At 32.4% G+C, this 15327-nt stretch overlaps 1 protein-coding gene across 1 annotated transcript; it reads right to left on the reverse strand.

Annotated features, from left to right (window-relative positions):
* Window positions 1-887: 887 nt before the first annotated feature.
* On the reverse strand, window positions 888-12264 carry LOC134249739 (uncharacterized). Its single transcript, XM_062732088.1, has 10 exons — window positions 12191-12264; window positions 10185-10525; window positions 9028-9156; window positions 8780-8884; window positions 8497-8601; window positions 5893-6080; window positions 5545-5794; window positions 2471-2623; window positions 2099-2205; window positions 888-1133 (listed from the first exon to the last, which is right to left on the reverse strand). The coding sequence occupies exons 1-10, from the start codon at window positions 12262-12264 to the stop codon at window positions 1107-1109; spliced, it is 1479 nt and encodes a 492-aa protein (XP_062588072.1). The 3' UTR covers window positions 888-1106.
* Window positions 12265-15327: the final 3063 nt, after the last annotated feature.

Raw genomic sequence — 15327 nt, forward strand, 5'->3', positions numbered from 1 at the left:
AGATACCGAATCCCTCGAAAAGTGACTTTGAACCAAGAACATAATAAAGAAAAAATTTGATCTTCTCAAATAGGCCATATTCAGATTAACTAATATGCCAAATATTAAATACTGCAAGATGAAACAATTACGGTAATCGACTCAAACATGAATATGTGCTCATTTATGTTTATAGTAAAAATAACTTAATCTTCCTTCTTCACGGCAAACCAAAAAAAAAAATTAACAGAATACATGGCATCTGATATATTTCAATGTTTCTGGCAACTCTTGGCACTAATTCCGTCTCTGATGTTTCAAGGTCCATGCTTGCCTTATTTTTTCGATTTAAAGTCTGCTAACACGATTGCAAGGTTAATCATTGCTCATTATCTACAAAATACTAGTACTTCTTCAAAATACCAGAGACGATTTTATTATCAATGGAGATTTTCCTACTGTTTTGTTTTATATTGCCCTGGATATCAATGTATAATTGCTTCTCTACTTCCTTTCAGATAGCAGCTGATTTGCCTGAAAAATTAATGTGCCATGTCACAGAAACATTACATGGGAAGAAAACTTCTTGAACTCTTCAAAAACTCTTCCATCGCAATTTTTAAACAAATTTTACGAATAAAAAATAAAAATGTATAACAAAATGTTTTGTTTTTCCAATCAGTCTTTTTAAATAAATTTATTACATCCTGTTATATGTAATACAAATAAATATTCATTTCATAAAAACATGAGTTTGCTTAGTTTGATGTGATTGCTATTTTGAACGCAATGGTCCTTGTATAAAAATGCAAAAGGAAATAATCCAAGTATACCACAGAAGGATCATTTCAGATGATATACATACACATTATATGAATTAAGTCAATTAACATATAAAATGCCTTGGTATTATATAATGGAATGGTAATACATTAATGCACCATTTCTACGCTTTGTTTCTGGCCTATGTATAAAAAAGGTCTTCTTTTTTTTTGTCTTAAATGGACAGAACTCTAATATCATATCTAAATGTCATGACATATTAACAATTATTTTCTTATTTGAGTCGTACACCAAAGAAATAATTTGGCACTATTTTGTTACTGAAATTTACTTTACATAATTCTTTATCCTTCTTCTTTGGTCTCGCTGACCTGAAACCGAAACAAAATTAACATTGATATTGATGTTTCTTTGAAACACATTTAGCTTTGTGAAATGTAAATGAAAAATATTAAAAGAAACGTTTAATAGTTCACTGTTTTGAGTTTAAAAATTAAAGATATCATTCTGAAAATGATTCAACGTAATGTTGCTTCATTTTAATTGTTTAAATATCAGACAATATTTACGATTTTTTGCGTTGAACTTTATCAAAAGTTGATTGTAAAAGAATTTCTGTGACAAACCATGTCTCTTCTTCTAGAAGAGAAGAGTAGCTTTGCGAACAGTTGAAACCTTTCTAAAATTATTTTCAACATTTTGCAGCTTGCAAAAAAAGATCAATTATTTTGTTAATCTCTCCTTTATTCGATAAAAAAAAGCTTTCTTTGAATATTTTGTCCTGTATGATTTATTTTGTTTTTAACCTTTAAGTAATATAAATGATCATTTAAGCTTTATATTTTCTAAAAGATGTTTGTTTTATCGATTTGTTCGTCGATTTAAAAAATAAATCAAAATAAAAGAAAAAAATCTTTTGTCATACATTTTTTTCTTACAAAGAACATATCAAATTTCATTCACCTACGTGCAGTGGTGTAAACGTGTATAATTTATGATGTAATCTTTGCATGACACACGTTATAAAAAGTATTGTTTGTTCTTTACAACATCTGTCGAGGGAAATATTGACGTTTAATGCCAGTCTTATTGTGTTCTTTAGCCATAATACACAATAAATAATTGACTGCGCCTCATTGACAGTCAACATTTATTCATATTGTGAAACCTTGTTGTAATCTGTATTTTTCATCTCTATAAAATATTGATTTATCTTGTTTCGATATACCATGAACACAAAGAAGAACGGAGTATGTCAAATAGTTAAGCAATGCAGAGTTTTAAATTAAATATACATAATATAAAAAAGAGTAAACAGCGCTGATTTCGTACTTACAACTCTGTTCCTTCGGTACTTTTTCCACAAGACTACGGCCACCACCGCCCCCGAGACAGCCAATAATAACAAGCTACCACCAACAGCAGCGGGTACCACAGGGGAAGCTTAATATAATTTTATAAATTTCCTTGAACACCTAGCAGTTAAAATTTACGGAGCCTAAATTCAGTCTTGTTGTTTAGAATACAAATGAATGCATGTAATAAACCCTCATAAAAAGAGATTTTAACTGAACAGAATTGAATAAAAATAGGTCAACTTTGAATAAGTTATTTCCTTAATCAAACATGACAGAATGTACTAAACCTAATCATTCATACATGTACATGTATGATAAAATTATATATTAAAAGAAATGATGAAACTTACTTGTTGATAATTTTGATGATTGTGCTTGATTTGATTTTAAATTTGAATTACTGGTCTGTGAATTAATGGAGGTGGAGGTGGTTGAAACTGATTTACTGGACTTTTGGTTGATAGAGGTAGAAGGAGTTGCTAAGGGAGCCGTGGACGCTGCACCTAAACACATGAAAAATATCATTTTATCCTGATATTAGGATATTAATTCACATTTCAAATCAAATTGACCTCCTTACAACGATTTTATTAAAGTTACCTAAAGAATTATATTTTACTTGTATAGAACAAAAACTAACTGAGACTGATAGTATAAATTCACACACTCCCAAACCAAAATTATTGTTATAAATATTTTTTTAACAATAAAAGCAATGTTTAAAAGCGTGAAAATCGATGATTCTGTAGGCATTTATTACAGCAGCATCTTCAACATTCAGTCGGTAATGCTCGCGCCTTTGTTTGGTTATTTTCACGCCTCTGGCTTAGGACAATTATATTTTTTGTTAAAGAATTGTGGATGATATGTTGTTCTACAACCATTTGCTAATTTTTTTATTACATATCAGAGACATCAGTATATACGAGGGCTGTTCAATAAATAATGTCCTGAACTGAATGACATACAATACAGATATCATATGACATTAAGCTTGAGTTTCTCTCATTATTTAATCTTTAATGAATTTATAACAGTTTATGTGACCACTTTTCATCATATAGTTTCATTGTGAGAATCTGGAAAACAAGGGCTATTCGAGACACTACATTATAAATGAATGGTAAAGAATAAGTAAACTAGAGTGATAATAAAAGCTTTAATAAAGATGCTGTAAAACTTGTTAAAAATCACAAAGAAATATTCACTGAAATATGTGACATTTACAGCAACCAATGTCTGTTTTATATTCAAATGAGCAGGTGGATTTCAATGATAAAAGATTATTTAATTGGCATCAAAAATGGGTACCGTCCTTGCCAACAAAAGATTATAACAACTTATGTACTGTGTGCCAAATTTCAACAAATAATATTTGATGATGTATGATTGACTTTAAGACACATAGCAAATTTGATAGACATCATTTCGGAAGTATTTTACACTGATTTTAAGAGACGTTTGACGGTAAAAAGCTGAAGTACTCAAAGGCCACCCTATATTTTGAAAAATGAGTGAAAACGACAGCACATACCAATGTCTTAACAATTATTTTAAAATATCAGCAATTGTAGTTATCCACGTTTGATTGATATTCAAAAAGAAAAAGGAACTTGATTCTATTGCTTAAAACCCTCAAAACAAAATTTACCATAAGATGTACTTGATAAAAACAGCGAAGGTCTGACAAGAGCAAAGAATTGAAAGAGCAAGAAGACAAATTTATATGCAATTTTCTTTAATATTAGTGGTATTGTTGTTCAATTTCGTATTCGGAAGACAGTTTCATTTCTGGAGGAGGCTAGAAAGCAATTTTTTTGGCATAAAAATCGAAAGGTTTATTAGAGGAAGGACCAAGAATCAGGAATCCACTAAATTTAATTTCTTCATGACAGCGTCCAAACCCGCACACCCTGAAGAGTAAAGGGGTTTTCGGGATAAACAGAAAGTTAATGTTTTTTCACATTAACAATATTCGCCAGATCTTGACCTTTTGACTTGTTTCTATTTGCAAACTTGAAAAAACACCTTTCAGAAGGAAGAAAGGAAAGTCCAGGAAATCATTGGATCTGCTATTTTCCAGTATACTAAGGGTCATACCCAAAAATGAGTTCTAAAAACAATCAGAAATTGGATAAAAAATGTTACGGACATGTGTTTTAATTAAAAGAGAATATTAAGTTAAATCATTAAGACTTAATCATTGAAAAGCGTCTTTTGCTTTTTTCCGAGCACCCAGGACATTAGTTATTGAACCGAATTTTGAACAAAAAGACCATTAATATTTAAGAAAATGGCATATAATGGCATGTAATTCTTTTCTCTTTTCATATCTTTGCTGTTTTTGTCAAGTGGATCTTATTGTAAAAATGTTTTGAGGGTAATAAAGCAATGGATTCAAGTTTTATTATCTGTTTGAATTTCGGACAAACATGGTTAACTACAACTTATGTTTTTTTTAAATAATTGTCTAGATTTTCTTATACGATGTCGTTTTCAATCATTTTTCAAAACATAGGGCGACCATTGAGTACTTTTTTTTTACTATCAAATGTTTCTTTAAAATAGTGCGAACTACCTCCAAATTGATGCCTATTAAATTTGCTATGTGTTTTAAATAAATCAAACACTACAAGTGATAATTTGTTGAATTTTGGCAAACAGAACATTGGTTATTTAAAGTCCTTGTCTCCAAGGACGGTACCAATTTTTGATGCCTATTATATCATTATTATTCATTAAAATGTACCTGCTCATGTGACTATAAAACAGGCATTGGTTGCTATAAATTTCATAAATTTCAGTGAATATTTCTTTGGGATTTTTATCAAGTTTTAGAGCACCTCAAATGAAGCGATTAATTTCACTGTAGTTCAAAGATTCTTTAACATTCATTTTTAATGCAGTGTCTCGAATAGCCCTTGTTTTCCAGCTTCTTACAATGAAAATATGAGAGGAAAAGTGGTCACATAAACTGATATCAATTTATCAAATATTCAATTATGAGAGAAAGTCAAGATTAATGTCATATGATATCTGTGTTGTATGTCATAGAGTTCAGGACATTATTTATTGAAAAGCCCTCGTATGTCCATTAAAAAGTGAGGGTGGTTTATAATGCAAAGCATAGCTGCTATCCCTTTTTCATCGACTATGGTCGATCTTAGTCAAGATTCAAACTCACGACCTTTTAATTACGTTGAGAGTGCTCTACCGATTGAGCTACCGTGACAATGTGTTTTAAAAGGAAGATGCTTGTAAAATGAGGTAAAATTGTGATTCTAACCATTTGCTTTTGTAAACGTGAATGGTGCTCTGTTTTCAGTTTAGGGAATGTTAAGTGAAAACTTGAAGGGACAGTTTTAAGAAATTTAAATGATTTTATTTTTAATTATTTCAATAAAAACTGAAACACACTTCTTACATGTGGTTGATCTCCAAATCTGAATCAGTAATTTGGCAGATATAGAAGTCTGAGGATACATTGAATTTCCCCAGTCATCGTTGATGTAGATGAGATACCTAGAACCCGACAGTACTGGGGTCCAGATCCGCAGGGTATCACGGGAAGCTGCGTAGACGACGCCGCCATAGGCGGACATACCGTCGTCATTCTGTACTGCCCCAGAGGCCGGAAATAGAAAACCCTTGTTATTCCCATTGTCAGCAAGAACCTGCAAAAATCTTCAGTTTATATGTCGTCTGACCTTCATAGATAATTAAAGTAAGAACTCTTTTAAAACCATAGCAAAAGAGGTTAATGGTCGCTCACTTTGACAATCATAAAATCCTCGTTCTGGTTATACACCGTGTTGAGAGGGAGTTCATTGTTGCTGTTCTGGTTAAGCTGTGTTGTAACGTAGTGCATATTTGTAACCTTCCAGGATTTTATTCTGACTAGACCACGTGACCATGATTCTGTTGAAGAACCCCAACCATCATCAGCAGAAAAGAGTTTACCTAGAACATAAAATTATATAGACATAACGTATAAAAACCTTTCAGTGCTATCTTAGTTTCGTGAATGGTAAATGCAGTATGAATACTGGAATCATTCTGTTTTAAGTAGGAAAGAATCTTCGTAAAAAGAATATATTTTAGTTCTAGTTGATACAGCTTGTAACAGTATAGCCTGTTTGTCATGGTCATTATTACAGCTGCATTTCTTTTGGAACTCTGTTCTGTTTCCACATCTGGTTATTCAATAGATACCTACAGTTTTAATTATGCTTAATATTCCAGTCAATAAATACGAAGTATTTATGGTGAGATCGTCTAGATCTGCTCCAGAGTCATCCTTATGTTGCGATTTCGAATCCACGGTGGGACTTGAAGACTGATCCTTCGGATGAGACCATAAAAACAAAAGTCCCATACCGCAGTTGGTGCTGGCAGAAAAAGGATCCCTCACTGTTCATTGCTCCTGAGTCCCACGTATAGGTATAAATTTGCAACCACCACTTATGTCAGCGTCGCCGAATGAGTAAATTATTCTCGAGAGGCACGTTAAGCAATTGCAAAAATATGAGTTCGATTCCCTTCCTTTACAAGATTCTTGACTTCATAAAAAAATTTACAAACAAAGGGACATTACTGTGTGCAGCACTTGGTCTATCAGAAGCTTACCCCTTATTGAAATATTTAGTGTTATGAGGGAGAATGTTCAATCGAATGTGCTTATGAATATTCAAAAAGATGTGTAAATTAAAATTTAATTATAAAAATAATCAAAGATAAACTCTCTAAACTTATGAAATATCAAAAGCATCAAACATGAATTTTCTACGTGTTAAACAAACATTCCTCACAATAATTTTTGACAGCGTAGAAAATTGCTACTGCGATAAAAATGAAACAAAGTAAATTTTTATATTTTGGTTTCTTCAAAATTAATATTACTAAAGTAGCTCTGATTCCTCACACAAGTACTTTGAAGTTGACATTAAAAACATTAAAAAGGTTATAAGGGCTCGTCTATATACCCAAAAACGACCAACGGCCGACGGGTTTTGAAGCAAAAATGGGATTCTTCGGGTGACAGTCGGCATTTCATCGGCCGTTGTCTTGCCCGATTTTGACCTCTCTTTTGTCGGCCGACCAATTTTGTGTCCATCGGTCCAAGTTATAATTTTTCTGCGTCAGTGGCCGATTCATCAATTGAAGTTATCCGTCGACCAACCTTCGATCATCGTCCGACCCTTTACAGTCAGTTTATAAAGTCGGTCGTCCGTCGTTCAACAATAAGGGTGTTCATAATTTCGGCTAACGTTTAAAATCAAACTGTAGCTCAGAGCTAGAGGATCGGGCGACGATTGGCCGACTTGTGAATATTTAAACTATCAAGGATACATAACACAAACAAAATATTAATGCATGGATTGATATATATTTTTTGAACGGAAATAACAAAAATAATTAATTCGTAAGATATAAAGAAATCTGAAGTATTCTTTGCTGCTTAGATATGCGCCATTTGTCGTTTTTATGCAAATCTATACAACATTTTGCACACATTATAACATTAAGTCACAATCTGATAAAATTCTGCCACTTTGCCTTGCAAACATTACTCAAGTCACCTATTTGAATATAGATTTATGATAAATATTTATGATTTCTAAAGAAAAAAGATTTTTTGTGTTGTTTATCTATCATCGGTGTTCCTAGGAATTAATGTAACTGCTCCATGTCGCCCGATACTTGTGTCGGCCGATCATGTTCTTTCAGCCGACGAGACCACAAAAATTTAGTCGCCCGACCATCGGCTTAAATGTGACCTAGGCATAAGATACATATACGTATACTTCTGAGACCAGACCATCCAATTAACTGTAACAAATTTGAAAGGAAACAATTGTTCTCCAAAATTAGCACATCCGTCTTTTATAATCCTTCGAAAAATTTGCAAACTTCTACAAAAGAAGATCAAATCCTTCATATATGGCCTTCAACTTCACATTTAGACTTGTCGAAGATGTAAAATCAATTGTTATTTTTCACCTATGTTGCCCGCATGAGCAGGTGGTTTGAACATATACACAGGAGCTGAAAAGATGTGGATACTCTGTAGTGTTTTCCGAGTTCATTGGGATATAGCGTGCGTGTGTATACCTTATCCTATTGCGACGCCATCACTTGTCGTTAGTGGGTTGCACAGCCTCTGAGTAGAGAGGAATCCTTTTGTGTCAACGCCTACTACGTAGACACACCACTTCGGTTTCTGCGGTCTTATCTGAAAGACCGACCTCCAAAACCTGCAGAAGGATTGGAACTCGCTCCGAGACTCTAAAGAAAACGTTCTAACAACAGCGTCACGCGGAAACCTCAAACTGAAATTGAAGAGACAAGTCAATTGATAATTTGAGTACATGCTCACCATTTTTACGATATGGTGCCCACACCCTCACGTGGCTTCTGTTATAACCGTAGATCACTCCTCCCCAGGATGTAGTGCTGTCTGGTTTTAGAGCAGACATAGATCCTAAAAATCAGGAAAACGATTCAATGTAAAGGATGGGAAATTAAAGGAATACAATTAATGCTAATTACTGTGCCTAAGCAGCAGGGTTAAAAGGTGTTTCTTTTTTTATTTCATCTTTGTATAAAAGTCTGAGCAATGTTACATTAAAATTGAAATATACTGTATACAGCTGGTATACCTATCCCGTCCGACAGCCATTCTGTGCCCTCTTGGCGAATCTGAACAGTAATTAGATCTGGAAAAGTTCCTTGGTTGTGAGGAATTTCCAAGAATGAACCGATTCCTAAAATAACAATTTTTATTAAAAGTTTTAATTGTAAGGTAGAAATAGGTGAAAAGAGTATAATATGTGTATAACTTTAATATGCAGTAAAATGGATAGAATTATATTTGTTCAAACAAAAAGTAGAATACATGGCATTTTACCAGAATTATTGAATGGAATCCATTGTGATTGGTGTGAAGGACTCGGGAGATCACCTGGACACCAGACTAAAGTTCGTACCTGTGCTCGACTTTCTCTTTGGGCAACAGGGCCTCGCCAGGTAGACGCACCTGTAGATGAAATAACTGCACACTGATGTTTGTCATTTGTTTATTCCTTCCTTTAAAATGTTTCTAAAAGGAACAAATGATTGGATAAAAACGATCTCCAGTCACAAAACATGAGAAATCCTACATGCCCACATGTAAGAAAATGGATGGTCATCCATCAAAAAAATTCTATATTAGTGAAATACAAAATCCGAAGAAATCTCGTTTCACAGCGACAAAGTCATTTATAAGTATGCTGAATTACAACTAAGTCCTAGACAAAATTTGCACACGGATGAGTTGCACACAAATGAATAATTAAGCTAAAACTAAAAATGTAAGGACAGAGAATATTAAAAAAAATGCATTACATGTAAGTTCTTAGTTTCGATATTTTGTCAAAAGTGTATGACTACTTTGCATTGATAATGTTTTCTTTTTTGAAAAAATTAAATCATATAGAAACGTTTGTTCCTTTGGCAGCTGCAGTGTTCAATACATCTTACATGATGTTTGACTGTACTTTTAGCACAAGGCATAAGGTATCTTATGAAGGAAAGAAAATAACTAATTTAATATTATTACATTTAGAGAAAAGCATCAATAAAATACAAATTAACATTTTTGATACAATATAATTTATCGGAAAGGTATTAGAATCGCAATCTGAAAGTTATAGAGCAACAGATACATTATTATTTGTTATCAAATATCCCAGCGCTATATCTGGTAACCAAATTAGTGAAAATCCTTTTACGAAAAAAATGTTGTTAACGAAGGTCTTCCAAAAATTGTACAGACTCTGTGATGACTACAAATAACAATTCAATTCTATAAAATATCATTTTTTTTTTAAATTCAAGGCAAAAATTTGGTACTGTTTTTTTTTTAAATTATTAATCAATTGGTTTTATTTTTTGCATCATGTATTACAGAACATGGCAAATATTTTGGTGAAAAAGTCAGAAGCCAAATATTTTGCCCTTGCTTGCATCAAGCCCCGGTTATTTCTAATTCTTCCTCGTAAATTTAAGTCAAAACTTTTTTACCTGTGTAAATTATTGTCCCTGATGAATATCCATCGTTAGCACCAGGTATGAACAAAACCACTTCGTCCTTGTTGTATTTATACACGATTCCACCGTACGTCTTATTCCTATCATCATCTCTCTGAGAGGAGCCGATTCCAGGAAAATAAAAATTAGTCCAGTTTCCGGTTTTCGGTCTAACCTGGATCTCTACTTTCGCAGGAAAATCTCCACATTCGTGTTCTAAGGTGACGGGTTTCCTGGTCCTCTGTGCCTCCACATCCGTCCATTGGCTGAGAAAGTGAGGCTTATTAAAGCATCGACTAGAAACACGAAAATCTGAAAAACAAATGCAAATAAAACTTAAATATTAAAATATAAAATAACTGCTGAAATTAGAATAAAGTAGATAAAAAAAATAAAGTAAAAAGAATTGATTTAACTTTTAAGTAACAGGTTAAGATTCAAAAATCCTTTTTCTTAATTCTTGGTACCAGAGCATGTAAGTAAATAAATGATACTTTAGAAAAACTTACCTAAGAGGCAACAGATGTTAAATACTAAAACAATTAAACTGTTGAAATCGTTCTTCATTTCTTTTAAAATAAATGAAACCAAAAATCGTTTTGGAAGTATTATATATATCGACACCTATCTTAGGTTTAAAGGTTGGGACATTTGAACTTACAAACTCCTATCAACCCGGACACATACAAGGAGCAAACACTTGAAAAGAGTGATAATCTGGAAATCCAATCACATAAATAAGCATTGTAATCTTAAATCTGGGTGACTTTATAGAAGAGTTGGATTATCTCTGTCATAAGTAAAATGATAAATCTCACACGCGCTCCGTGTCCGGCCGGAGATATTAAATAGCTAGACATTATTACTTCTTATCTACACAGAGGAAAAAAGATGAAAATATCGAGAGAGAATGGCGAACTAGAGCTTGATAATTATTATCTTTTTTTTAGAAGTGTAAACATTAAGACGTGCAGAATCTATATTAGGTCGAGGCATATTAAAACACAATGACTCTTATTGTCTTTTGCGATTAAAAATATGCATTTATAAGAAAAATCTCTCTCCCTCTCTTCTTTTGATATAATTGGTAGATGAAATATGTGTGAGATAAATGCTAAGAGGTTGTAACTAACTAACTTACTCTATTTCTTGATAACCATTTCAGTGCTTTGTTGAGCAAAAATGATAACTAGGGAGAAAAGAATATTTTTAACAAACGTCATATATGTCGGAATAAATGGGATTTTCGTTTAATTTCTAATTTGAAATATGAGGATTTTATTTCCATAAAGCTTGAAAATATTCATCAGATGATGAATGTGAAGGGTTCCCTAAATTCTGAATGATTTGAAATTCCAATAATTAACGTTATTTACTCTCCAGTAATTATGTATCATTGAGCATCACTGAGAATTTCGGTTTCAGATGGTCCATATTTACGCACCTTAGAGTTGTTTTTTGTTCATTAAAACTTCACAATGTTTGGAACAAGAGATGACGTATATTTATCAGAGGGTTGTAGAATATTGTCAAATTCAAGATTGGACCACCCTTTTGTGATTTGGAATATTGCTTTTGCTCACGGCGTCAACTCCTTTGTTGCAAGATTTCATTTTAAGAAGCAGGTTAGTTACTCCGAAATTCTGGTCCGTGACACGGAGTTATTTAAAAATCCCATAGCTGGTAACAACCACAACATTTCACAAATTCTATGGTCAAGGTAAGGACCTTGTTAGAAAATACAATCAATCTTTCATTAAGCCGAATGTTGACTGGCCTCTTTCATACAAAGTGGCTGACCATTTTTTTTTTTACACTGAATTGTAAATGGATTTACTTTACCTAATTAGGAAAAGTAGCATACCGCTCGACAGGGGATGTCTACTCCTCCATGACACCCGATCCTATCTCTGTTTTTTAGAGGTCCTTGTTTGCTCTGTTCATTATTTGTATTGTTCCCACTGACATATTAGCATGACTAATGATCATTATCTTCATACCAGTATCTCATTTTTAACAATCGATCATACATGTATAAGTCTTTTACGAGCAGGTTGTCCCCGAGGTTACTCATTCTTTCAGTCAACCGCAGAATTAGAACTTATGCTCCACAGTCGCAGAATGAGGAGATGTTTCTTACGTCACGGTTTGAATCAATTGAGGGACGTGGAGACCAGTCCTTCGGATGAGACCCTATAAAACCGAGATCTCGTTTCGCAGTAGGTGCTGGCATGAAAAAGATCCATCACTGCTCAATGGCCCTGAGTGCCGAATAAAGGTATAAATTTGCAGCCCTCCACCGGTAAGTGGTGGCGTCTTCCATATAAGAGAAACAACCCAGAAAGGACATTAAACAACTAACCAATAAAACATAAAACCAATCAAATCATTCATTTAATAATATGAAATATTACTAAATGATTCTGGCAGTTTAAAAGGCGCCACTCTTTGAGGCAATAAGAAACAAAGAGTTAAAGAGAAGATATCTTTTGAATAATATGGGATGTTAATCACATGTCATACGCACATTCATCAGATTTCAATTTTTGATATAAAGTCAAAGTTTTGTACACAATAATCGAAGAAGAAATGTATAGTTCCCAGAAGAGATACGTTTGAAGATTCCTCTCCCAATCCTATGTCATCAAAACTGTAAAACATGCCATGTTTTGATTACAAACTGTTCTGTCATTATTATTTTTCCCAGAAAACGTTTCTTTATACCAATACTTTGGAAAATTTGAACTTCAATTCTTCTAATGTTCTTCATGGAAAGAATGTACTCTCTCTTGGTTTGTTTATTCTGATGAAACAAGGGATTAAAAAAAATTTTTTTAAAAATAAAAAGAAAAAAAAAAAAACAGGGTTTATTCGAAAGAAGAATATTTTGGAATAGATTTCAAATAAATAACGGAAGCCAGTTGATTTTCTTAACATTTTATTTTACCTGATCTTTACATTCTGTCAGTAGAAGTTTGAATTCTTTTAAAGATTTAAATTCAAATTAATATCCCATCACCAAGAAGTTTCCGTAGACAGTGAAAAAGAACACTCAGCACACACTCTTTCAACATGGTAGCAATGACAATGTAGATAGTCAAAAAAATACATATACGAGGACTGTTCAATAAATAATGACCTCGGTGCTCGGAAAGAAGCAAAAGACGCTTTTCAATGATTTAGTCTTAATGATAGTCTTTAGTTAATGATTTTGACTTAATATTCTATTTAATTAAAACACATGTCCGTAAATCTTTTTATTCAATTTCTGATTGTTTTCAGAACTCATTTTGGGTATTCAGTGGATGTAAATATATTCATATGACGAACAATTCATTCAAAATTTTTTAACATATAAAGACAGTCTTTTACTAGAGCCTTCAAATTAGTATTTAGATATGTCGACGACGTCTTATCTATAAATTACGAAAGCCCAGAAGGCTCATTCGAGATTCAAGTTTCGAAATACGAGATTCAAAATTCGAGATTCGAAATTCGAGTTTCGAGATTCAAGATCCAGATTAACCAATCAAAAGGCTCATTCGAGGTTCGAAATACGAGATTCGACATTCGAGTTTCGAGATTCAAAATCCAGATTAACCAATCAAAAGCGGGTTCAACATTTGATTACTCCCCTTTATTATGTTTTATCTATCAATAAATCGTTTAATATATTTATAACAAATGAGTCATTTGATTAAATTACAATACAAGAAAGAGTATTATATATAATAGAAGGAAAGTTAAATAATCATTGGATTTTTGATCAGCAAGATATACTTCAATTTATATTATGACTTCTTAAATATTAAATAGAATGCATATATCAGGAATATATATATTTTTGCATTGTCTACTTTATATAAATGGTTGTTGACATAATAATAAAGATATAAATAGTGACTAAAGATTCACAAAATCCCCACCCATACCCGCCACACCTGCCACTTTTTCCCGACACTGAAAATGTTACTTTAAAAACTTGAAAGGCAATGTAGCCTTGATAAATAAAAACCGTGTTCGTTTTCCCATTAGAGGGAATACTCAGTACATAAAAATAAAGTTTTCAATTACTTATCTTCATCTTAGGCTTTGATTTCTTGAATTAATTAACAATTATATATACACTACAGATTGCAAATATGAATTAGAATAAATACAGCATTCATTTTATCTGATATCAAACAGTAGATTAGTCTAAATTAGCTGCAAAACTATAGCGTTATGGTTTTATATTTAAGTCTCGACCATAGCGTTATGGTCAAAGATTAAAATATACTCGGTTTTTATTTACCAAGGCTATATTGCTTTTCAAGTTTTTAAAGTAACATTTTCAGTGTCGGGAAAAAGTGGCAGGTGTGGCGGGTAGGGGTGGGGATTTTGTGAATCTTTAGTCACTATTTATAACTTTATATATTATGTCAACAACCCTTTATATAAAGTAGACAATGCAAAAATATATATATTCCTGATATATGTATTCTATTTAATATTTAAGAAGTCATAATATAAATTGAAGTATATCTTGTTGATCAAAAATCCAATGATTATTTAACTTTCCTTCTAATATATATAAAACTCTTTCTTGCATTGTAATTTAATCAAATGACTCATTTGTTATAAATATATTAAACGATTTATTGATATATAAAACATAATAAAGGGGAGTAATCAAATGTTGAACCCGCTTTTGATTGGCTAATCTGGATTTTGAATCTCGAAACTCGAATTTCGAATCTCGTATTTCGAACCTCGAATCTCGAATGAGCATTTTGATTGGTTAAAAATCTTGAATCTCGAAACTCGAATTTCGAATCTCGAATTTTGAATCTCGTACACATCTCGAATGTACGAAAGCCCAGAAGGCTCGAGATTCGAGATTCAAAATACGAGATTCGAAATTCGAGATTCGAAATACGAGTTTCGAGATTCAAGATCCAAACTAACCAATCAAAAACGGATTCAACATTTGATTACTCCCCTTTATTATGTTTTTACTATCAAGAAATCGTTTAAAATAATTATAACCAATGGGTCATTTGATTAAATTACAATGCAAAAAAGAGTGTTTTATATATATTAGAAGGAAATTTAAATAATTATTGGATTTTTGCAGCAAGATATACTTCAATTTATA

Source organism: Saccostrea cucullata, unplaced genomic scaffold (genome assembly GCF_032062105.1).
Source record: "Saccostrea cucullata isolate Sc308-1 unplaced genomic scaffold, CSIRO_AGI_Scuc_v1 ctg305, whole genome shotgun sequence".
In the NCBI taxonomy this organism is placed as follows: Eukaryota; Metazoa; Mollusca; class Bivalvia; order Ostreida; family Ostreidae; genus Saccostrea; species Saccostrea cuccullata.